General features: G+C 49.5%; 1 protein-coding gene across 4 annotated transcripts in view; it reads left to right on the plus strand.

Annotated features, from left to right (window-relative positions):
* Positions 1-16851, plus strand: part of TAF1C (TATA-box binding protein associated factor, RNA polymerase I subunit C) — a 116903-nt gene extending 100052 nt beyond the window's left edge. For all 4 annotated transcript variants that reach the window (XM_073563317.1, XM_073563318.1, XM_073563319.1 and 1 more), the window contains 3 exons: positions 866-1040; positions 1121-1258; positions 15526-16851. In XM_073563317.1, coding sequence (XP_073419418.1) covers positions 866-1040; positions 1121-1258; positions 15526-16562 — 1350 coding nt within the window. In that variant the 3' untranslated portion in view covers positions 16563-16851. The remainder of the gene's footprint in view (positions 1-865; positions 1041-1120; positions 1259-15525) is intronic.
* The last annotated feature ends 7181 nt before the right edge of the window (positions 16852-24032 follow it).

The following is a 24032-nucleotide window of genomic DNA, read 5'->3' on the forward strand; positions in this document are numbered from 1 at the left end:
TCAGTATATACTCGGCGTCCTGCCTGGTGCAGCTCAGTATATACTCGGCGTCCTGCCTGGTGCAGCTCAGTATATTCTCGGCGTCCTGCCTGGTGCAGCTCAGTATATACTCGGCCTTCCTGGTGCAGCTCAGTATATACCCGGCGTCCTGCCTGGTGCAGCTCAGTATATACTCGGCGTCCGGCCTGGTGCAGCTCAGTATATACCCGGCGACCTGAAAGTTAAGAAAAATAAGTTTTATTATACTCACCCGGGGACGGGCGATCCGGTCCGATGAGCGTCACAGGTGCGGGTCCGACGCCTCCCATCTTCATGCAATGTCATCCTCCTGCTTGCTTCTTGTCGCTCTCCTGTGCAGGCGTGATTGTCTGCCCTGTTGAGGGCAGAGCAAAGTACTGCAGTGCGTAGGCGCCGGGAAAGGTCAGAGAGGCCCAGCGCCTGCGCACTGCAGTACTCTGCTCTACCCTCCACAAGGAAGATCAGTACGCCTGTGCAGGAGCGCGACAAGAAGCAAGGAGGAGGACGACATTGCATGAAGATGGGAGGCACTGGACCCGGACCTGCGACACCCGTCGGACCGGTCCGCCCCCCGGGTGAGTATAATAAAACATATTTTTCTCATCTTGCTGGTCGGACCCATTATGGAATGCTGTAGATAAGACCTGAAAGGTGGTGGCTGCATCTTATAGCGGAAAAAAGAGGTGACCGGTGCACTTAAACATTTCTGCTGAAATCCTTGTTGTTTTCAGAAATAGGTGGTGACATTATGGCAGTGTATTGTGCGCGTGTCTAGAGACGTCTGCCTGTAATATCAGCGTGTTCCTCCTCCGCTCCTGATGCCGCTGTAATCCTCATGTCTCCCCAGTTTTCCCTGTATATCATGGATGAGCGATTTCCTTTGGTACCACTGGCCAAATGGGACCACATGCTGGAGGGACCCCCACCGTACATCAGCGTCAGTGGTGGGACATCTGTCCGCGCCAACACTGTCCTGCTGGGGACTCAGCACAGTCAGGAGACGCTGCTGGTGCAGTTCTCAGGTACTTCTCATAGGCTTCTGCCTGCTTCTAGGCCCATGGTGCCGTCTGCTGCCCGACTACTGACGGTCCCTGTGTTCTAGGTGGCCACTCCTGCTCTTGGCAGCTGCACTTACCAGGAACACGTCTGCCACAGATTTCACAATCTCTCCATCATTTTTCGCCATTGCTACCTCATCACCGTGACCTATCACTCCAGAGGCTGCAGTCTCCGCTGGCAGGTCAGTACTCCTGATGTTCATCAGTATTGAGCTGCACTAGCTCATTATCTTTGGGTACACTTTCACTGCCGTGTGGTGCTTGTGCTGAGCGCCCCGTATGTTCTCTGTTCCCTGTGGTGGTTGTACTGTGTGCCCCGTATATGCTCTGTGTCTTGTGGTGGTTGTACTGTGCGCCCCGTATATGCTCTGTGCCCTGTGGTGGTTGTACTGTGTGCCTTGTATATGCTCTGTGCCCTGTGGTGGTTGTACTGTGTGCCCCGTATGTGTCTTGTGGTGGTTGTACTGTGTGCCCCGTATATGCTCTGTGCCCTGTGGTGGTTGTACTGTGTTCCCCGTATATGCTCTGTGCCCTGTGGTGGTTGTACTGTGTGCCCCATATATGCTCTGTGCCCTGTGGTGGTTGTACTGTGTGCCTCGTATATGCTCTGTGCCCTGTGGTGGTTGTACTGTGTTCCCCGTATATGCTCTGTGTCTTGTGGTGGTTGTACTGTGTTCCCCTTATATGCTCTGTGTCTTGTGGTGGTTGTACTGTGTGCCCCGTATATGCTCTGTGCCCTGTAGTGGTTGTACTGTGTTCCCCGTATATGCTCTGTGCGCTGTGGTGGTTGTACTGTGCGCCCAGTATATGCTCTGTGCCCTGTGGTGGTTGTACTGTGCTCCCCGTATATGCTCTGTGCCGTGTCGTGGTTGTACTGTGCTCCCCGTATATGCTCTGTGCCCTGTGATGGTTGTACTGTGCTCCCCGTATATGCTCTGTGCTCTGTGGTGGTTGTACTGTGCTCCCCGTATATGCTCTGTGCCCTGTGGTGGTCGTACTGTGCTCCCTGTATATGCTCTGTGCCGTGTCGTGGTTGTACTGTGCTCCCCGTATATGCTCTGTGCCCTGTGATGGTTGTACTGTTCTCCCCGTATATGCTCTGTGCCCTATGGTGGCTGTACTGTGCTCCCCGTATGTGCTCTGTGGTGTTTGTACTGTGCGTCTCGTAAATGCTCTGTCCTCTGTGGTGTTTGTACTGTGCGCCCAGTATATGCTCTGTCCCCTGTGGTGGTTGTACTATGCTCCCCGTATATGCTCTGTTCCCTGTGGTGGTTGTACTGTGCTCCCCGTATGTGCTCTGTGGTGTTTGTACTGTGCGTCTCGTAAATGCTCTGTCCTCTGTGGTGGTTGTACTTTGCTCCCTGTATATGCTCTGTCCCCTGTGGTGGTTGTACTATGCTCCCCGTATATGCTCTGTTCCCTGTGGTGGTTGTACTGTGCTCCCTGTATATGCTCTGTGCCCTATGGTGGCTGTACTGTGCTCCCCGTATATGCTCTGTGCCGTGTGGTAGTTGTACTGTGCTCCCCGTATATGCTCTGTGTCTTGTGGTGGTTGTACTGTGCTCCCCGTATATGCTCTGTGCCGTGTGGTGGTTGTACTGTGCTCCCCGTATATGCTCTGTCCCCTGTGGTGGTACTGTGCTCCCCATATATGCTCTGTCCCCTGTGGTGTTTGTACTGTGCTCGCCGTATATGCTCTATGCCGTGTGGTGGTTGTACTGTGCTCCCCGTATATGCTCTGTGCCCTATGGTGGCTGTACTGTGCTCCCCGTATATGCTCTGTCCCCTGTGGTGGTACTGTGCTCCCCATATATGCTCTGTCCCCTGTGGTGTTTGTACTGTGCTCGCCGTATATGCTCTGTGCCGTGTGGTGGTTGTACTGTGCTCCCCATATATGCTCTGTCCCCTGTTGTGTTTGTACTGTGCTCGCCGTATATGCTCTGTGCCGTGTGGTAGTTGTACTGTGCTCCCCGTATATGCTCAGTCCCCTGTGGTAGTTGTACTGTGCTCCCCGTATATGCTCTGTGCCCTGTGGTGGTTGTACTTTGCTCCCTGTATATGCTCTGTGCCCTATGGTGGCTGTACTGTGTTCCCCGTATATGCTCTGTGTCTTGTGGTGGTTGTACTGTGTCCCCCGTATATGCTCTGTGCCCTGTGGTGGTTGTACTTTGTGCCCCGTACATGCTCTGTGCCCTGTGGTGGTTGTACTGTGTTCCCCGTTTATGCTCTGTGCCCTATGGTGATTGTACTGTGCTCCTCGTATATGCTCTGTGGTGTTTGTACTGTGTGCCCTATATAAGCTCTGTGCCCTGTGGTGGTTGTACTGTGTGCCCCGTATATGCTCTGTGCCCTATGGTGATTGTACTGTACGCCCCGTATATGCCCTGTGCGCTATGGTGGCTGTACTGTGCTCCCCGTATATGCTCTGTCCCCTGAGGTGTTTGTACTGTGCGTCTCGTATATGCTCCGTTCCCTGTGGTGGTGGTTGTACTGTGCTCCCCGTATATGCTCTGTGTCGTGTGGTGGTTGTACTGTGCTCCCCGTATATGCTCTTTGCCCTGTGGTTGTTGTACTGTACGCCCATATTTGATCTGTGCCGTGAGGTGGTTGTACTGTTCTCCCCGTATATGCATTGTGTTGTGTGGTGTTGTACTGTGTGCTCCGTATAAGCTCTGTGCGCTGTGGTGGTTGTACTGTGCGCCCAGTATATGCTCTGTGCCCTGTGGTGCTTGTACTGTGCGCCCCGAATATGCTCTGTGCCCTGTGGTGGTTGTACTGTGCTCTCCGTATATGCTCTGTGCCCTGTGGTTCTTGTATTGTACGCTCATATTTGATCTGTGCCGTGAGGTGATTGTACTGTGCTCCCCGTATATGCTCTGTGTCGTGTGGTGGTTGTACTGTTCTCCCCGTATATGCTCTGTGCCCTGTAGTTGTTGTACTGTACGCCCATATTTGATCTGTGCCGTGAGGTGGTTGTACTGTGCTCCCTGTATATGCTCTGTGCCGTGTGGTGGCTGTATTGTGCGCCCCGTATATGCTCTGTGCCCTGTGGTGGCTGTACTGTGCGCCCCGTATAAGCTCTGTGCCCTGTGGTGGTTGTACTGTGCATCTCGTATATGCTCTGTGCCCTGTGGTGGTGGTTGTACTGTGCTCCCCGTATATGCTCTGTGTCGTGTGGTGGTTGTACTGTGTGCTCCGTATAAGCTCTGTGCGCTGTGGTGGTTGTACTGTGCGCCCAGTATATGCTCTGTGCCCTGTGGTGGTTGTACTGTGCGCCCCGTATAAGCTCTGTGCCCTGTGGTTGTTGTACTGTACGCCCATATTTGATCTGTGCCGTGAGGTGGTTGTACTGTGCTCCCTGTATATGCTCTGTGCCCTGTGGTGATTGTACTGTGCGCCCCGTATAAGCTCTGTGCGCTGTGGTGTTTGTACTGTGCGCCCAGTATATGCTCTGTGCCCTGTGGTGGTTGTACTGTGCGCCCCGTATAAGCTCTGTGCCCTGTGGTTGTTGTACTGTACGCCCATATTTGATCTGTGCCGTGAGGTGGTTGTACTGTGCTCCCTGTATATGCTCTGTGCCCTGTGGTGGTTGTACTGTGCGCCCCATATAAGCTCTGTGCGCTGTGGTGTTTGTACTGTGCGCCCAGTATATGCTCTGGGCCCTGTGATGGTTGTACTGTGCACCCCGTATGTGCTCTGCCCTGTGGGTAGGCAGTGGTTACTAAAATACAAAAGATATGACAAAAGGAGACAAAATACAATATGTACAGACTGTCATGGTCACGCGCGACTAGACACACCGCCTCCAGCAGGGCGAATTTATATGACATGTGTGACCCTGGATACACCGCCTCCAGCAGGGCGAATTTAAATAATAACACGTGCAGCCAGATACACCGCCTCCAGCAGGCGAATCAGTGGTACACGTATGTCTGGATACACCGCCTCCAGGAGGGCGGATTTCAGACTAAAGGGGAAAACCAGGGAAACAATTATAATGGTGGCCCTGCGATAGGGAACGGGGACGTGGAGACCTCCTGCACTCCCCTGAGTCAGTGTCTCTACACTCCTAACGATCCCTAGGCCGGTTCCGCACCAGGCGCCGATCAGGATGCTTAATATATCCCTAGCTCGCCCTGCACCTCGCCCTTTCTAGTGAAGTGGAGGGTGCAGAAACTAATCCCACCACTGCATTAACAAACACACAAGGAAAAGTGACAAACAGGGAAACACCACTTAGCTTTGCTCTGTTGCTAATGCTCCCAGCAACAGAGTCCAACACCTGTGTGCATCTTCCTCCGACCGTGTCCAACACCTGAGTGCAGCTTTACAGCAACAGCCTCCAGCACCCGAGTGCAGCTGTCCAGCAACAGAGTCCAGCACCTGAGTGCAACTGTCCAGCACCTGAGTGCAGCTTTCCAGCAACTGAGTGCAGCTCAACACCATAGCTGCCACTCCACCAAGCTTTGCAGGAACTCCTCACTGACACCATAGCTGCCACTCCACCAAGCTATGCAAGACCTCCTCACTGACACCATAGCTGCCACTCCAGGACTCTGAGCTGCCCGGGACTCTCCTCCAGCTCCTTCCTTCACCAAGGATGGTTGGAAAAGACCAATAATATCACCCAACAGTGAGTGAGCACAACTGGCACACCTTTATTAAGCAATAACACCTGATAGTGATTCCCGTGCAAAAACACTAACCACCACCGGGGGCAAACTAAAACTGAAACCACCACAGTGCAATGACCCTAATGGCCACTGGGGGCAAAAACCAACCTTAAGCACACAGCTTAAGGAAAAAAAAAAAGGTTACTTTGTACATTTATCTGTCAGATCCAACCTGGATCATGACACAGACAGTCAGAAATAAAATTGATTAAAATAGAAAACTTACTACACCTCAGTCACTGGTATGACGTGTGGATGAGGCAAGGTGAGTTCCCAAAGATAAAGATTCAGTCCACAGCATGGATATTAGCTGTCATGCCCAGATTCTGAACACCCTCAAAATGGTTGTTCCTGTTTATAGTTTGCCCATAAACATAGGGACCCTTGCTGACCTCACTTGGTGGGATGTGTTAGAGGACATACGCCCCTTTTGAAAAGTTATTAAAAACTTCTACTTGCCATATCTCTGGCTGGGGGCGCTCACAGAGTGACGACAGGGGCATTATATTTTCTCTTACGAAATTATCTTTCTTGTGAGACCAAAATATGCCATATCTGTGGGCTACTGGGGCACAGAAACTATTTTTCCGGTTTCTCAGGCCGCAAAACACTGCCGTGCGTAGCTTTAGTCATACGGATTCTGTAAATGTATTTTTCCTGTCCCTAGGATTATTGTGAGTTATCAAATTCGACATGGAATAGACAAAGGAAATTGTGGAGGGAAAAACCGCATTTAACTGGCCAGGGTAATAAAAGTGACCATACTGCTGAAGGGAGGGGGGAGTGGACAGATTTAACAGAGGCAGAGAGAGGGGGGCTGCAGCTGCGAGGGGGAATCGCTGGTGAAGCTTGCTCTTTACAAACCAGTGGAGGGAAGGGCAGTAATTCAGCTGGATGTGTACCTGGGATAATAGGAAATAACTCATGTTTTCCTGACACCTCCCTCTTGTGGACTGCGCTACGGAGGCAATACCTCTCGGTACTTCTCCATGTGCACCTCTGCGGCCTCACCCCGCCAGGATAACCCGTTTGCATTGCCATGCTTGCTGTCCTTTTTGTGTTTCACGGTAAAGCCGTACTGCTGGAAGGTCAGGCTCCAGCATAGCAACCTTCCATTGGTACAAGACACGGTGTGCATCGAACTCAGGGGGTTGTGGTCGGTCAAGATGATGAAGGTGCGCCCGTACAAGTAGGGCTGCAAACGTTGCATGACCCAAACCATGGCCAGACACTTCTTCGCTATTGTGGAGTAGACCACTTCCCTCAGCAGGAGCTTCCAGCTCAGGTACAACACTGGGTGCTCTTGGTTCCCCAAGTCGACCTGGCTGAGCACAGCACTGAGGTCAAACTCGCTGGCGTCGGTCTGTACTAAGAATGGCCGACTGCTGTCAGCTGCTCTTAGCAAAGGAGAGCTGCTGTTTTCAAAGCCCAAAAGGCCACCTCACAGTCGTTTGTCCAATCGATATGGTGTAGCTTTTTCTTGGTGAGATCCGTCAAGGGCTTCGCAAGGCTTCTATACTTTTGTACAAAGCGCCTATAGTATCCTGCGGTGCTCAAGAAGGACATCACTTGTGTCAGAAACGCCGCACTGAACTTGCTCAGTGAGCCAGTGCTCGTGTCCTGAGTAAAGCGAACTGAGTTCAAAGATACCTGTGGAGCGGGCAGCAGCCGAGTAGATGCGTACTTCAGAGCCGCAGGACCTGAACCACGTGACTGCTAGGGGCGTGGCCTAAACTCCAGAGAGCTAAGAGCTGCAAGAGAACTCCTAGCAGGGTAACTGCGAGACAAAGTTACCAAGGGGCATAGACAGGGAGGATAGTCAGGACGTAGCCAATGAGTCATACACAGAGATAGCAGCGAGGTACAAGAGGAGCGAGCAGAGTAGTCAGACACAGGCAATGAGTCATACACAGAGAGGATAGCACAGTACAGAATCAACTGGCAAACTCACAACGGGAAACAGAACCGGGTCAGAACCATATTAACAAGCTATAACAACGAACAGGCACACAGAGGTCAGCACACTCGGCCAAAGGCAAAAGTATAACTGGTAGGGATTGGAGCTTCCCAGGGGTTTAAGAAGCTCTCCCAGAACCAGAAAGAGGCCACAATCATTAACCCCAGGTGTGCAGGTCAAAACCTGCACTGAGCTCCAGACATTAACCCCTGACGTGCAGCTCAAAAGCCTGCACTGGGATCATGACAACTTGCTTCTCAGTCCTGGGGGTGGGCCAGAGCACGATAGCTTCCACTTTCCAAGGCTCTGGCCTCATAGAACCCCCACCTACCCGGTTCCCCAGATAGTGGACCTCGCTTATGCCCATCTGGCACTTTCCCGGCTTGATGGTCAGGCCTGCTTGGTGGATGCGCCCGAGCACCTCCTGAAGATGCTCGAGGTGATCTTCCCAGGTGAAATGACGACGGCAATGTCATCCAGGTACGCGTCCGCGCACCTCTCCAGTCCCTGAAGCAGGTGGTTGACCATCCGCTGGAAGGTGGCAGGGGCATTCTTCATGCCAAAAGGCATGTCTGTTGATTCGTACAGTCCGAAGGGGGTGATAAAGGTGGACTTCTCCTGTGCCTCGGGGCTCAGGGGAATCTGCCAATATCCCCGGCTCAGATCCATAATGAATAGATAGCGCGTGCCAGCTAATCGTTCAAGTAGCTCCTCGATACATGGCATTGGGTGCGCATCGCAGGCAGTTATGGTGTTGAGCCCCCCCTGTAGTCCACACAGAACCGGGTGGTCCGATCCTTCTTTGGCACCAGGACTACAGGTGAGGCCCACGTGCTCTTGGACCGCTTAATCACCCCCAGCTGTAACATCTTATCGATCTCCTGGCGCATGACGTGCTGCACCTCATCCGAGATCCAATAGGATGTCCGCCGAAGTGGGGCATGATTTCCCGATGTCCACTTTGTGGACTGCTACCTCAGTCCTTCCAGGTTTGTGGTAAACACGGCCCGGAAGGATTCCACCGTGGCTTGCATCTGCGGATAGCAAGGCGCTTATCTCCACATCCTCTATGGACCCGCCAGCCTTCGCTTGGACCAACATTCCAGGATGGGGTCTTCCTCCCCATCCTCAGGCAGGTTGCAGACCTGTAGGATGCAGGCTCCATGTTCTTGATGATCTTTCATCATACTGACGTGGAAGGCCTTCCGCCTACCCCGAGCGTGGTCAAGTGTGACCACGTAGGTGACTGGGTTGAGCTGTTGGTGTATGACGTAGGGGCCTTCCCAGACCGCCTGAAGTTTGTTTTGGTACGGAGACCAGCACCCACACCTTCTGACCCACCTGGTAGATTCGCTCCTGGGAGTTCTGGTTGTACCAGTGCTTCTGGTCAGCCTGGGCCTTCGCCATGTTGTCGTGCACCTACTGAGTCAAGATAATAAAAATAATAATCTTTATTTTTATATAGCACTAACCTATTCCGCAGCGCTTTACAGTTTGCACACATTTTCATCAATGTCCCCGATGGGGCTCACAATCTAAATTCCCTATCAGTATGTCTTTGGATCTGCATCTTGTCACGGAAGCACATGACATACTCCACGATGGACACTTCTGAAGGTCTCGGCTCTTCTTCCCAGGATTCCCTTACCAACCCAAGGGGTCCCCGGTCTCGCCTGCCGTACAGGAGCTTGAGGCCTGCGGAACCTCTCGGTAAGCAAATAGCAGGTGTGGGAGGTACAGCTCCCAGTCGCGTTCCTGGGTCTCAACCAGCATTCTTAGCATGTGTTTGAGGGTACCTTTAAAGCACTCACTCAAACCATAGGTTTGGGGGTTATACGCGCTCGATGCCAGATGCTTCACCTGAATTTTCTTACAGAGAGCTTCCATTAGGCGAGACATGAATTGAGTCCCATGGTCAGTAAGCATCTCCCTGGGAAATCATACTCGTGAAGAGATGGCCATTAGGGCATCCGCCATCTTATCCGCCCTAGTTGAGGACAGATCCACTGCCTCCAGGTACTGGGTAGCATAGTCTACCACAGTAAAGATGTAACGCTTTCCAGAGCTGCTGGGTATGGCCAGTGGTCCCACAATGTCCACAGCAAACCTCTGGAAAGGCTCCTCTATCACTGGCAAAGAGATCAGGGGAGCTTTGGGAGCAGGCCCCGACTTTCCCACTCTATGACATGTGATACAGGAGCGGCAGTAGTTTGTTACATCTGTCCCTGCTGACATTTCCAGTCCGACTGCAGACATAACACTTGCAAGGATCAGATGTAGGCCTGTCGTTGGCAAAGGGGACGAGGCCTCCGGTCAGTCGGCTGGCAGGGGCACTGGGGTTGGATGATGGCTTACCCCCTTTCCAGCTGGCGGTGACCAGCTTCCGCACCTCCGGTTTACGGTTGGCCTTGTAGGTGTCGTGATCTGCGCTTCTTCGTCTGTGTCTTTTGGCTTCCGGTCCATCACGAACTGTCGCACCTCATCCGTACAATAATGAAGTAACTGGTCTTTTACCATCAGGTCTTTCAGCTGCTTAAAGGTGATCATTGACATTCCTTGATCAAAATGGGTTCTGAGTCCATGCACCACATCACTGTAGCTGTCGTGTGGGCCACGTTGGAGGTTCCGGAATTTTTTACAGTAGACCTCAGGAGTCAGGTGGTACTTTTTTATCAGGGCCTGCTTGAAGGTCTCATAGTTTTTTTTCCTCCAATGAGCACATTTTTCAGTGAATAAAAGAAAGACTTTTTTACTACTTCATTGAGCTGGAGCTTCTATTTTTCTGATTGCTACATGCTCTGACACAGCGTTTTCGTGCTCCGAACTCTCCAGGATGTCTGCTACAGTGAGCTGGACTTTGTTTTATTTCACCTGCTTGATGGTTTCATAGTCTCCCTCTTGGAATCGAGGAAGAGAAGCAAACACCTCCTGAGCTATTCCTTTTCCATCACAATAAAGTGCTCTGGCCGGGGTTTTTAGGAGATCAGCGGTGCTGGACTCGCTGCTGGGCTGGGAAGACCTCTGCCCCTGGATTCGGGCTAACTCCAGCTGGTGCTCCTGCTTGGCCTGGGCTTGGGCCTGCCTCTCGGCTCTCTCGGCCTCTTGGTATTGCTGGATCAGCTTCAGATGTCCCCCTTGATCTTCTGCAGGTCATTGTTGTAGAGCCATTTGCAGATTGCAGTCCATGCTACCCTGGTAGCGAGTATGGCCGGCCTGCATCGGTTGGACTTTTGGATCAGTATCGTGCATACTTTGGCTGACCCCTGTATCCGCTGAGCCCTGGGAACGGTCTTGATCTGCTTCAAGTTGCACCAGTTCCGCGACCGTTGTTTGGTCTTTGTTTTTGCCCTGGTTGTCATTGCCTCTGTACATACTATGTACAGCAAGAGTGTCCTTTTTCTGCTGAGTGTACCAGAGCTCTCCCCTCGTTGCCATAATTGCCAAATAAAAGATAGGACAGAAAAAACAAGAGAAGGGTAGGGGTTAACTGCTATACACAGTATTGTTTCAGGACTATTAAACACTGAGTTCGATCTCCAAAACTTTTTGCTCAGGGTCCTCGCAAGAACCGTGCAAGTTTTCAGTGGGAGGAATGATTGCTAAAACCAGATCACTAATGCTCTAACATCCCACTGCTGCCACCAATTTTCACAAATTTCTTTGTTGTCGTTACTTATTATTATTATTATTTATTGTTATAGCGCCATTTATTCCATGGCGCTTTACATGTAGGGAGGGGTATACATAAAAACAAGTACAATAATGTTGAACAATACAAGTCATAACTGGTACAGGAGGAGAGAGGACCCTGCCCGCGAGGGCTCACAATCTACAAGGGATGGGTGAGAATACAGTAGGCGAGGGTAGAACTGGTCGTGCAGAGGTTGGGTCGATCGGTGGTTACTGCAGGTTATAGGCTTGTCGGAAGAGGTGGGTCTTCAGGCTCTTTTTGAAGGTTTCGATGGTAGGTGAGAGTCTGATATGTTGTGGTAGAGAGTTCCAGAGTAGGGGTGATGCGCGAGAGAAATCTTGTATGCGATTGTGGGAAGAGCAGATAAGAGGGGAGTAGAGAAGGAGATCTTGTGAGGATCGGAGGTTGCGTGCAGGAAAGTACCGGGAGACGAGGTCACAGATGTATGGAGGAGACAGGTTGTGGATGGCTTTGTATGTCATGGTTAGGGTTTTGTACTGGAGTCTCTGGGCATTGGGGAGCCAGTGAAGGGATTGACAGAGGGGAGATGCTGGGGAATAGCGGGGGGACAGGTGGATTTGTCAGGCAGCAGAGTTTAGAATAGATTGGAGGGGTGCGAGAGTGTTCGAGGGGAGGCCACTGAGCAGGAGGTTGCAGTAGTCAAGGCGAGAGATGATGAGGGCATGGACTAGGGTTTTTGCAGATTCTTGGTTGAGGAATGAACGGATTCGTGAAATATTTTTGAGTTGAAGTCGGCAGGAAGTGGAAAGGGCTTGGATATGTGGTTTGAAGGAGAGATCAGCATCAAGGATTACCCCGAGGCAGCGAGCTTGTGGGACTGGGGAGAGTGGGCAGCCATTTACTGTAATGGATAGGTTCGTTGGGGGGGTCACGTGAGATGGGGGGAAAGATGATGAATTCTGTTTTGTCCATGTTAAGTTTCAGAAATCTGGTAGAGAAGAAGGATGAAATAGTGGACAGACATTGAGGGATTCTGGTTAGCAGGGAGGTGATATCTGGTCCAGAGATGTAGATCTGTGTGTCATCAGCATAGAGATGATACTGGAAGCCATGAGATTCTATGAGCTGTCCGAGGCCAAAGGTGTAAATGGAGAAGAGCAGGGGTCCTAGGACTGAACCTTGTGGGACTCCGACAGACTCCGACTTCATGAGGTATAACTACCTTAAGACTTTTTGCTTCCACTTTCAGTTCCGGTTTGTAACTTGCAGCTCTCTGGCACCCCCTTTATCCTCAGGTCAGTCAGGGAACTGCACCTAGGATGAGAAGTCGTCGGAAAGGCTGCCTTGCCATGTACTGGTTATTGGGCAGTCTGCAGTGAGGGCGGTATGTATATCGCCAGTCCCGGGCAGGGAATATACACTGTGTTCCAAATTATTATGCGAAAAATATTTCCTCCTATTTTCTGTAAATTACCCATATGAATTGCAGTCATTGTTATTTTCCGGTCATCTAATATTCTAGTATAATTGCAATGTATTTGAACAAACGGCCTATGAAAACAGTTTATTTTTTAAAATAAGAAACACTCAAAATGCATGTTCCAAGTTATTATGCACAGCAGAGTTTTCATCCTTTTTATTTCTATTTTGAACAAAACAATGGTGAATTGTGAAGTTATCAGCATTATCAGCTTATTACAGGATGAAATCAAACAGTTTTCAGGTCAGACCTTTCTTCTCGGTGATGTCACATTTGCACATAGGACCCTTGTTGGAAAGAAGCTTCTGAACTCTCTCGTCCATTGGATTTGTCAGTTTTTGGATGGTTTGTGCTTCAGTTTTGCCTGTGGACAGAATCCCCTCCCAGAGCTGTTGCTTAGAGGTGAACTGCCTCCCGCCATCATAGACGCTCCTTCTGATGATGCTCCAGAGGTTCTCAGTGGGGTTGAGGTCAGGGGAAGATGGTGGCCACCCCATAAGTTTCTCCTCCCATAGCAGCCAGAGATGCAGATGTGTTATTTGCAGCAGGAGACGGAGCATTATCAGGCATGACAATGATCTTGCTACGGAAAGCACGGTTCTTCCTCTTGAACCATGGCAGGAAGTGCTGTTTTAGAAACTCCACATAGATTATGGAGTTCATCTTTACCCCTTCAGGGATCCTAAAGGGGCCGACAATCTCTCTCCCCATGATTCCAGCCCAAAACATTACTCCACCTCCTCCTTGTTGGCGCCTTAGCCGTGTTTTCATGGGGTGTCCATCAACCAGCCATCCTCCACTCCATCCATCTGGACCATCGAGCGTTGCACGGCACTCATCAGTCTTCATGTCTCGTTTGGCCACTGGAGCCGTTTCTGCTTGTGTGCAGTGGATAGAGGTGGTCGACAGGATGGCTTACGCACAGCTGCAAACCTATGAAGGACCCTGCATCTTGTTGTTCGGGGGACGTTGGAGGCACCAGCAGCTTCAAAAACTTGTCTGCTGCTATGACGAGGCATTTTTGCAGCTGCTCTTTTAACCTGACGCAATTGCGTGTTGGAAAGAGTCCTCCATATTTCCTTATCAGCCGCACACGTGTGTGCTGGGAATCAGCGACTTCTTGATTGTGCGATGATCACGATGAAGTGTCTTGGCAATGTTGATTGTAGTCATGCCTTGACCTAAATACTCCACAATTTGTTGCTTCTCAGCAGCCGTATGCTGTATGTATGCTGCTTAATAATGTGGAGCAGCCTTCTTCAGTAGTCTTGCCTTTATTTGGACACACCGGCCAAACTAATGTGCACAGGTATCTGCAATTGCTTTCAGTGATATAAAGAGCCCTGACACACATCACCATCAATGAGTGTAAATGACAAAAAAATTCTAACCTTATCACTCCGAAACTCTTTTTGCATAATAATTTGGAACACAGTTTACACATAAACCTCCCATCCGTCACTGCCAGGTTCCCCAATACCACCTGGATGCTATGCTGACATCAGTTCCTCATTTGATACTCAAGACTATATCGGGTCAGGAACCAACCCGCAGGTAGCATACTTTGGCGCGGAGTATGTGTCGGTTCGATCATAGAGCCAAAAGAACAAAACTAGTAAATTTATAAGTTTACTTCACAAAATGTAGGCAGTGTTTAAAAAAAAATACAAAAGGAGACAAAATACAGTAAGTACAGACAGTTACAAATGAAAAGGGATTAAAATAAGACTTTCTGTATCTCAGTCACAGGTATGACGTGTAGAGAAAGGGGAGGAGAACATTCCCAAGGAAAATGGTTCATCAACAGCGTCGTGTTAGCTGGTTCTCCTGGCATCTGACACCTCCCCCATTGAGCGTCTCAGCTTTATGCTTTTCCCCAAAACCAAGGGACACCTCCCTTGCTGACCTCATTTTGTGGGCTGTGTTAGACAACGTACACCCCTTTTGAAACGTTATTACAAATTTCTGTGTGCCATATCTCTGGCTGGGGGGCTCACAGAGTGACAGCAGGAGCATTATATTTTCTCTTAGGAAATTATCTTTCTTTTGAGACCAAATATGACACGTCTGAGGGCTACTGGGGCGCAGAAACTATTTCTCCGGTTTCTGAGGGCCCTGGAAGCTGCAAAAAGCTGCCATGCGTAGCTTTAATTATGCTGATTCTGGAAATATATTTTTCCTGTCCCTAGATTATTGTGGGTTATTAAATTCTACGTGGAATAGACAAAATCAAGAGCGGGAAAAAACGCATTTAACTGGCCAGATGCAGTAAAAGTGACCAGCTGCTGAAGGGAGGGGGTATAGTGGATAGTGTTTTGCAGAGAGAGGGAGGAGCTGCAGCTGCGAGGGGGAGGGATCTCTTGTGAGCTTGTCTTTCACAAACTAATGGGGAAGGGCACAGGCAGTGCTTGATGTGTACTTAGGATAATAGGAAATAACTCATATTTTCCTGCCATACTCTAAATTCAGTATCTGCTGTCTCTTCCTAATGGTATCTCCAGGAGTGATTGTACTCTACATTCAGTATGTCTACATTCAGTATCTGCTGTATCTCTCGCTCTCTCTCGGTGTTTCCAGGTGTTGTTGTACTTTCCATTCAGTGTCTGTTGTGTCACTGCCTCTCGCTCTCGGTGTCTCCAGGCTTCATTGTACTCTAAATTCAGTATCTGCTTACTCTTTCCTGACAGGTTTGGCAGCTGCTTCCCCTGAATCATCTGGTGATCGGATTATAGTTTTCCAGTTAACAATGGCAGGTGATCTTTTCATCCAGAGACTCTCGCGGAAGGTGGCCGAACTGCCAGTGCGTATGAATGTCATTGGATTACAGCCCTCAGTGTCTGACTCCGCCCATGAGGAGCTAGCTGCTGATCATCACAGTCAGTCAGCCCCTGAGGATGAGCTGGTAACCTTTTCTGCAGGGTCTGATCAGCAGGGAGCTGGGGCTCAGTCTTTCCTCAAATGGCTCAATGACTTCTACGGAGCTTGTTCTTGGAAACGAGTCTCCTCTCGTCCTCGATGCCAGATCCACAAGATCTTCACTACTGAGAAGCTGAGTGTGAGCTCTCCAGAAGTTGCCGGGCTGCGGGAACGTCTGCGGAACAGTATGAAGGTGGGAGCCCTCATCCCATCTTTTTCTGCACCCACCTCACACAAGTTGGAGAGCGTCCATAAAGAGAGCTGGAAAGACACCTTAAGTCAAAGGCTGACGGCCTCCTGGGAGGGGAGACTGGGAAGATGGTGGGTGGACTATCTTGGAGCCAACAAAGAGAGCAAAATCCAGACACTGAGAGAGAAACGACGAAGGCAGAAACTGCGGAGATCCTGGAGCCAGAGCTCGCTGTCCGGGAGCTTCACCTCCTCAGTTACCTCAGAGTTTTATGATAGACACCCTTGTTCTCCATGGTCCTGTGATGGCGCCCTAGAGGATGCCACCTCTGCAGACCACCCTCCAGTGCTGTGCATGAGTCTGGAGAGTGCAGCAGATGCCTCCCAGGAGTTTGCCACCTCGAGTCTTTCCCACAACTCTTCTGCCGTCTCCTCACAGTCTCTCCGGGCCAAAGGCATCCCGCATGAAAGGCGGCAGACGCTGCGAGACTTCCTCTCAGTCTTAGGAGACTGTCCCAGCGCTGTGCCTCAGCCTGAGCTCTCGGTCACAGACTCCCAGCCACCGACTGTCTCCAAGCGTTCCCAGCATCCCAGTAAGAGATCTCGGATGGGATTTTAGCCAGCATTGTGCAGCAGACCTTCCATCCTGCTGCCTCACTGGCTGATGATCTTCTCACCACCCGTACTGCAAACTGCTTTGGGAGCAAATAGTGACTACAGCTCTGGATGTGACTGGAGTCTTGGAGCAGGACAGAAAAGCAGCAGCGGGTCGGATTAGTATTTATATAGGCCCAGGTCAATGTCGTACAGTTTACAGTCCTTTCTGTAGTGTCTATGGCCGGTAACAATAAAGAGAATCGTTCCAGCCCTGGCCAAAATGGCAAGAGTGAGAGCGTCCCGGAAATGTGCAGTGTGTCGAGGATGTGTGATGCGTTGGAGCGTCGGTGTACCTACATACAGTTATTTTACTATCAGTGGTTAACATGAAGATGCCGACTTTCCACACCCCATGTGCCATGGTCGCATCCCTCTGTAGAGAGCTGTTTGTGGCTTGTGCCATGGATACCCAAGGATGTTTCGCATGGGATTCCCACGGATTACATGAGATGACTGATTGTACAGGAATATTCAAGTGTTTAGGAATATGTGGGAAAATGATGAGCAGTAAGAACAAGAAAGTGGTCAAAACTAGAAGGGTTAAAGTGAATTGTCATCAGGATTGTGCTCAGTGACTACAGGCAGTGTCATGTCGGCACCATTATACTGATTACACTTATAGCTGGTGATGAAATCCGTCTTGTGGTTGTTGTTTAATCTGGATTTTCAGTTAATAATATGCTCGTGCTCGGTGGGGGTGCTGTGGGCGGCCTGTGGGGGGGCCTGTTAGTGTGGTTGTGAGCGGGGCTGTGGTCGGCCTATGGGGGGCTGTTGATGGGCCTGTGGTCGGCCTGTATAGGGGGGCTGTTGGGACTTGGAACAGAGCTGTGGGGCGGTCTGTGGGTGGGACTGATGGCAGAGCTGTGGCGGGTCGTCATGTGATGCTCTGCTTAGCTATTCATCTGTATGGCTTCTGACAGGTCACTGATCCCTCACTGCCCCGCCTCCTAGTTTTCATAATGAATATATATATATATATATATATATATATATATATATATATACCTTGTGGACAAAAAAATCCCCTTCTGCAGTCAGGGGCCAGCAGCTCCATCTTGAAAGAGGCAATTTTTTTTTCATCAAGATGGCGCAGCTTGCACAGTAGCAGCTATTGGATCACCGATCACTTCTACTGCACAGGCGTGTCCGGCGCCATTTTCAAACTGATTTTTCCAGGTCGCCCCTCCTGACAGCACCAGGGAGGACGTCCTCCATCTCCTTGCAGGGACAGGAAGAGCACGCAAGAGGTTAAAAGGCCCTCCCCACCCTCATTCCCTCAGTGTTTTTCCTGTCCCTCCATGGAGGGACACACAAGGGGATTCATCTTACCGGAGGGGCCCAGGGGGATGGGGCGGCTCGTCCAAACCTTCCTCCTGTGCTGAAACCCTCCGAGGTGGGGGTCCCTCAGCCGCAGAGTCCAGGGGTGGGACGAGGTCCCTGGGTACAGCCGCTTCCTCCCGCAGTGGAGGCTCTCGGCTCAGACGCCGGCCACATGCAGACGCGAAAACCGGAAGTCGTGTGAAGAGGAGATGTCAGAGCGCCGGAAGTAAGAGGAAAGCGTGCGCTCCTGGGAAGGAGCACGGTAACATCAAGACAGGCAGCAGCCACCTTCCTGAGCTGTTTTCAAACTGATTTTGTTTATATGGATACCATAAAAGAAAAGGATTACATACACATTATGGATGTGATCATGGTGCAGTGCAGGCGCCGCCGGGGCGTGCCTGCAGAAGGGGATATCTTTTACAATATATATAATATTCTGTACAGTGCAGGTGCTGCCGGGGCGTGCCTGCAGAAGGGGATATCTTTTACAATATATATATAATATTCTTTGCAGTGCAGGCGCCGCCGGGGCGTGCCTGCAGAAGGGGATATCTTTTACAATATATATAATATTCTTTGCAGTGCAGGTGCCTCCGGGGCGTGCCTGCAGAAGGGGATATCTTTTACAATATATATAATATTCTGTACAGTGCAGGTGCTGCCAGGGCATGCCTGCAGAAGGGGATATCTTTTACAATATATATAATATTCTTTGCAGTGCAGGTGCCTCCGGGGCGTGCCTGCAGAAGGGGATATTTTTTACAATATATATAATATTCTTTGCAGTGCAGGTGCTGCCGGGGCGTGCCTGCAGAAGGGGATATTTTTTACAATATATATAATATTCTTTGCAGTGCAGGTGCCTCCGGGGCGTGCCTGTAGAAGGGGATATCTTTTACAATATATATAATATTCTTTGCAGTGCAGGTGCCTCCGGGGCATGCCTGCAGAAGGGGATATCTTTTACAATATATATAATATTCTTTGCAGTGCAGGCGCCGCCGGGGCGTGCCTGCAGAAGGGGATATCTTTTACAATATATAATCTTTGCAGTGCAGGTGCTGCCGGGGCGTGCCTTCAGAAGGGGATATCTTTTACAATATATATAATATTCTTTGCAGTGCAGGTGCCTCCGGGGCGTGCCTGCAGAAGGGGATATCTTTTACAATATATATAATATTCTTTGCAGTGCAGGTGCCTCCGGGGCGTGCCTGCAGAAGGGGATATCTTTTACAATATATATAATATTCTTTGCAGTGCAGGTGCCTCCGGGGCGTGCCTGCAGAAGGGGATATCTTTTACAATATATATAATATTCTTTGCAGTGCAGGCACTGCCGGGGCGTGCCTGCAGAAGGGGATATCTTTTACAATATATATAATATTCTTTGCAGTGCAGGTGCCTCCGGGGCGTGCCTGCAGAAGGGGATATCTTTTACAATATATATAATATTCTGTACAGTGCAGGTGCTGCCGGGGCGTGCCTGCAGAAGGGGATATCTTTTACAATATATAATCTTTGCAGTGCAGGTGCTGCCGGGGCGTGCCTGCAGAAGGGGATATCTTTTACAATATATATAATATTCTTTGCAGTGCAGGTGCCTCCGGGGCGTGCCTGCAGAAGGGGATATCTTTTACAATATATATAATATTCTTTGCAGTGCAGGTGCCTCCGGGGCGTGCCTGCAGAAGGGGATATCTTTTACAATATATATAATATTCTTTGCAGTGCAGGCACTGCCGGGGCGTGCCTGCAGAAGGGGATATCTTTTACAATATATATAATATTCTTTGCAGTGCAGGCACTGCCGGGGCGTGCCTGCAGAAGGGGATATCTTTTACAATATATATAATATTCTTTGCAGTGCAGGCACTGCCGGGGCGTGCCTGCAGAAGGGGATATCTTTTACAATATATATAATATTCTTTGCAGTGCAGGCACTGCCGGGGCGTGCCTGCAGAAGGGGATATCTTTTACAATATATATAATATTCTTTGCAGTGCAGGCACTGCCGGGGCGTGCCTGCAGAAGGGGATATCTTTTACAATATATATAATATTCTTTGCAGTGCAGGCACTGCCGGGGCGTGCCTGCAGAAGGGGATATCTTTTACAATATACATAATATTCTTTGCAGTGCAGGTGCTGCCGGGGCGTGCCTGCAGAAGGGGATATCTTTTACAATATATATAATATTCTGTACAGTGCAGGTGCTGCCGGGGCGTGCCTGCAGAAGGGGATATCTTTTACAATATATATAATATTCTTTGCAGTGCAGGCACTGCCGGGGCGTGCCTGCAGAAGGGGATATCTTTTACAATATATATAATATTCTTTGCAGTGCAGGCACTGCCGGGGCGTGCCTGCAGAAGGGGATATCTTTTACAATATATATAATATTCTTTGCAGTGCAGGCGCCGCCGGGGACGTGCCTGCAGAAGGGGATATTTTTTACAATATATATAATATTCTTTGCAGTGCAGGCACTGCCGGGGCGTGCCTGCAGAAGGGGATATCTTTTACAATATATATAATATTCTTTGCAGTGCAGGCACTGCCGGGGCGTGCCTGCAGAAGGGGATATCTTTTACAATATATATAATATTCTTTGCAGTGCAGGCACTGCCGGGGCGTGCCTGCAGAAGGAGATATCTTTTACAATATATATAATATTCTTTGCAGTGCAGGCACTGCCGGGGCGTGCCTGCAGAAGGGGATATCTTTTACAATATATATAATATTCTTTGCAGTGCAGGCGCCGCCGGGGACGTGCCTGCAGAAGGGGATATCTTTTACAATATATATAATATTCTTTGCAGTGCAGGCACTGCCGGGGCGTGCCTGCAGAAGGGGATATCTTTTACAATATATATAATATTCTTTGCAGTGCAGGCACTGCCGGGGCGTGCCTGCAGAAGGGGATATCTTTTACAATATATATAATATTCTTTGCAGTGCAGGCACTGCCGGGGCGTGCCTGCAGAAGGGGATATCTTTTACAATATATATAATATTCTTTGCAGTGCAGGTGCTGCCGGGGCGTGCCTGCAGAAGGGGATATCTTTTACAATATATATAATATTCTGTACAGTGCAGGTGCTGCCAGGGCATGCCTGCAGAAGGGGATATCTTTTACAATATATAATCTTTGCAGTGCAGGTGCTGCCGGGGCGTGCCTGCAGAAGGGGATATCTTTTACAATATATATAATATTCTGTACAGTGCAGGCGCCGCCGGGGACGTGCCTGCAGAAGGGGATATCTTTTACAATATATATAATATTCTTTGCAGTGCAGGTGCCGCCGGGGCGTGCCTGCAGAAGGGGATATCTTTTACAATATATATAATATTCTTTGCAGTGCAGGTGCTGCCGGGGCGTACCTGCAGAAGGGGATATCTTTTACAATATATATAATATTCTGTACAGTGCAGGCGCCGCCGGGGCGTGCCTGCAGAAGGGGATATCTTTTACAATATATGTAATATTCTGTACAGTGCAGGCGCCGCCGGGGCGTGCCTGCAGAAGGGGATATCTTTTACAATATATATAATATTCTTTGCAGTGCAGGTGCTGCCGGGGCGTACCTGCAGAAGGGGATATCTTTTACAATATATATAATATTCTTTGCAGTGCAGGTGCCGCCGGGGCGTGCCTGCAGAAGGGGATATCTTTTACAATATATGTAATATTCTGTACAGTGCAGGCGCCGCCGGGGCGTGCCTGCAGAAGGGGATATCTTTTACAATATATATAATATTCTTTGCAGTGCAGGTGCCGCCGGGGCGTGCCTGCAGAAGGGGATATCTTTTACAATATATGTAATATTCTGTACAGTGCAGGCGCCGCCGGGGCGTGCCTGCAGAAGGGGATATCTTTTACAATATATATAATATTCTTTGCAGTGCAGGCGCCGCCGGGACGTGCCTGCAGAAGGGGATATCTTTTACAATATATGTAATATTCTGTACAGTGCAGGCGCCGCCGGGGCGTGCCTGCAGAAGGGGATATCTTTTACAATATATATAATATTCTTTGCAGTGCAGGCGCCGCCGGGGCGTGCCTGCAGAAGGGGATATCTTTTACAATATATGTAATATTCTGTACAGTGCAGGCGCCGCCGGGGCGTGCCTGCAGAAGGGGATATCTTTTACAATGTATATAATATTCTTTGCAGTGCAGGTGCCGCCGGGGCGTGCCTGCAGAAGGGGATATCTTTTACAATATATATAATATTCTTTGCAGTGCAGGTGCCGCCGGGGCGTGCCTGCAGAAGGGGATATCTTTTACAATATATATAATATTCTTTGCAGTGCAGGTGCTGCCGGGGCATGCCTGCAGAAGGGGATATCTTTTACTATATATAATCTTTGCAGTGCAGGTGCTGCCGGGGCGTGCCTGCAGAAGGGGATATCTTTTACAATATATATAATATTCTTTGCAGTGCAGGTGCTGCCGGGGCGTGCCTGCAGAAGGGGATATCTTTTACAATATATATAATATTCTTTGCAGTGCAGGCGCTTCCGGGGCGTGCCTGCAGAAGGGGATATTTTTTACAATATATATAATATTCTTTGCTGTGCAGGTGCTGCCGGGGCGTGCCTGCAGAAGGGGATATCTTTTACAATATATATAATATTCTTTGCAGTGCAGGTGCTGCCGGGACGTTTTTGCAGAAGGGGATATCTTTTACAATATATATAATAATCTTTGCAGTGCAGGCGCTGCTGGGGCGTGCCTGCAGAAGGGGATATCTTTTACAATATATATAATATTCTTTGCAGTGCAGGTGCTGCCGGGGCGTGCCTGCAGAAGGGGATATCTTTTACAATATATATAATAATCTTTGCAGTGCAGATGCTGCCGGGGCGTGCCTGCAGAAGGGGATATTTTTTACAATATATATAATATTCTATGCAATGCAGGTGCTGCCGGGGCGTGCCTGCAGAAGGGGATATCTTTTACAATATATATAATATTCTTTGCAGTGCAGGTGCCGCCGGGGCGTGCCTGCAGAAGGGGATATCTTTTACAATATATATAATATTCTGTACAGTGCAGGTGCCGCCGGGGCGTGCCTGCAGAAGGGGATATCGTTTACAATATATATAATATTCTGTACAGTGCAGGCGCCGCCGGGGCGTGCCTGCAGAAGGGGATATTTTTTACAATATATATAATATTCTTCGCAGTGCATGCGCTGCCGGGGCGTGCCTGCAGAAGGGGATATTTTTTACAATATATATAATATTCTATATATAATATTCTTTGCAGTGCAGGCACTGCCGGGGCGTGCCTGCAGAAGGGGATATTTTTTACAATATATATAATATTCTGTACAGTGCAGGTGCTGCCGGGGCGTGCCTGCAGAAGGGGATATCTTTTACAATATATATAATATTCTTTGCAGTGCAGGTGCCGCCGGGGCGTGCCTGCAGGAGGGGATATTTTTTACAATATATATAATATTCTTTGCAGTGCAGGCGCTGCCGGGGCGTGCATGCAGAAGGGGATATCTTTTACAATATATAATATTCTTTCAGTGCATGTGCTGCCGGGGCGTGCCTGCAGAAGGGGATATCTTTTACAATATATATAATATTCTTTGCCGTGCAGGTGCTGCCGGGGCGTGCCTGCAGAAGGGGATATCTTTTACAATATATATAATATTCTTTGCAGTGCAGGTGCTGCCGGGGCGTGCCTGCAGAAGGGGATATCTTTTACAATATATATAATATTCTTTGCAGTGCAGGTGCTGCCGGGGCGTGCCTGCAGAAGGGGATATCTTTTACAATATATATAATATTCTTTGCAGTGCAGGTGCTGCCGGGGACGTGCCTGCAGAAGGGGATATCTTTTACAATATATATAATATTCTTTGCAGTGCAGGTGCCGCCGGGGCGTGCCTGCAGAAGGGGATATTTTTTACAATATATATAATATTCTTTGCAGTGCAGGCGCTGCCGGGGCGTGCCTGCAGAAGAGGATATTTTTTACAATATATATAATATTCTTTGCAGTGCAGGTGCTGCCGGGGCGTGCCTGCAGAAGGGGATATCTTTTACAATATATATAATATTCTTTGCAGTGCAGGTGCCGCCGGGGCGTGCCT

Source organism: Dendrobates tinctorius, unplaced genomic scaffold, assembly GCF_039654945.1.
Source record: "Dendrobates tinctorius isolate UK_male_01 unplaced genomic scaffold, ASM3965494v1 ptg000386l, whole genome shotgun sequence".
Lineage (NCBI taxonomy): Eukaryota > Metazoa > Chordata > Amphibia > Anura > Dendrobatidae > Dendrobates > Dendrobates tinctorius.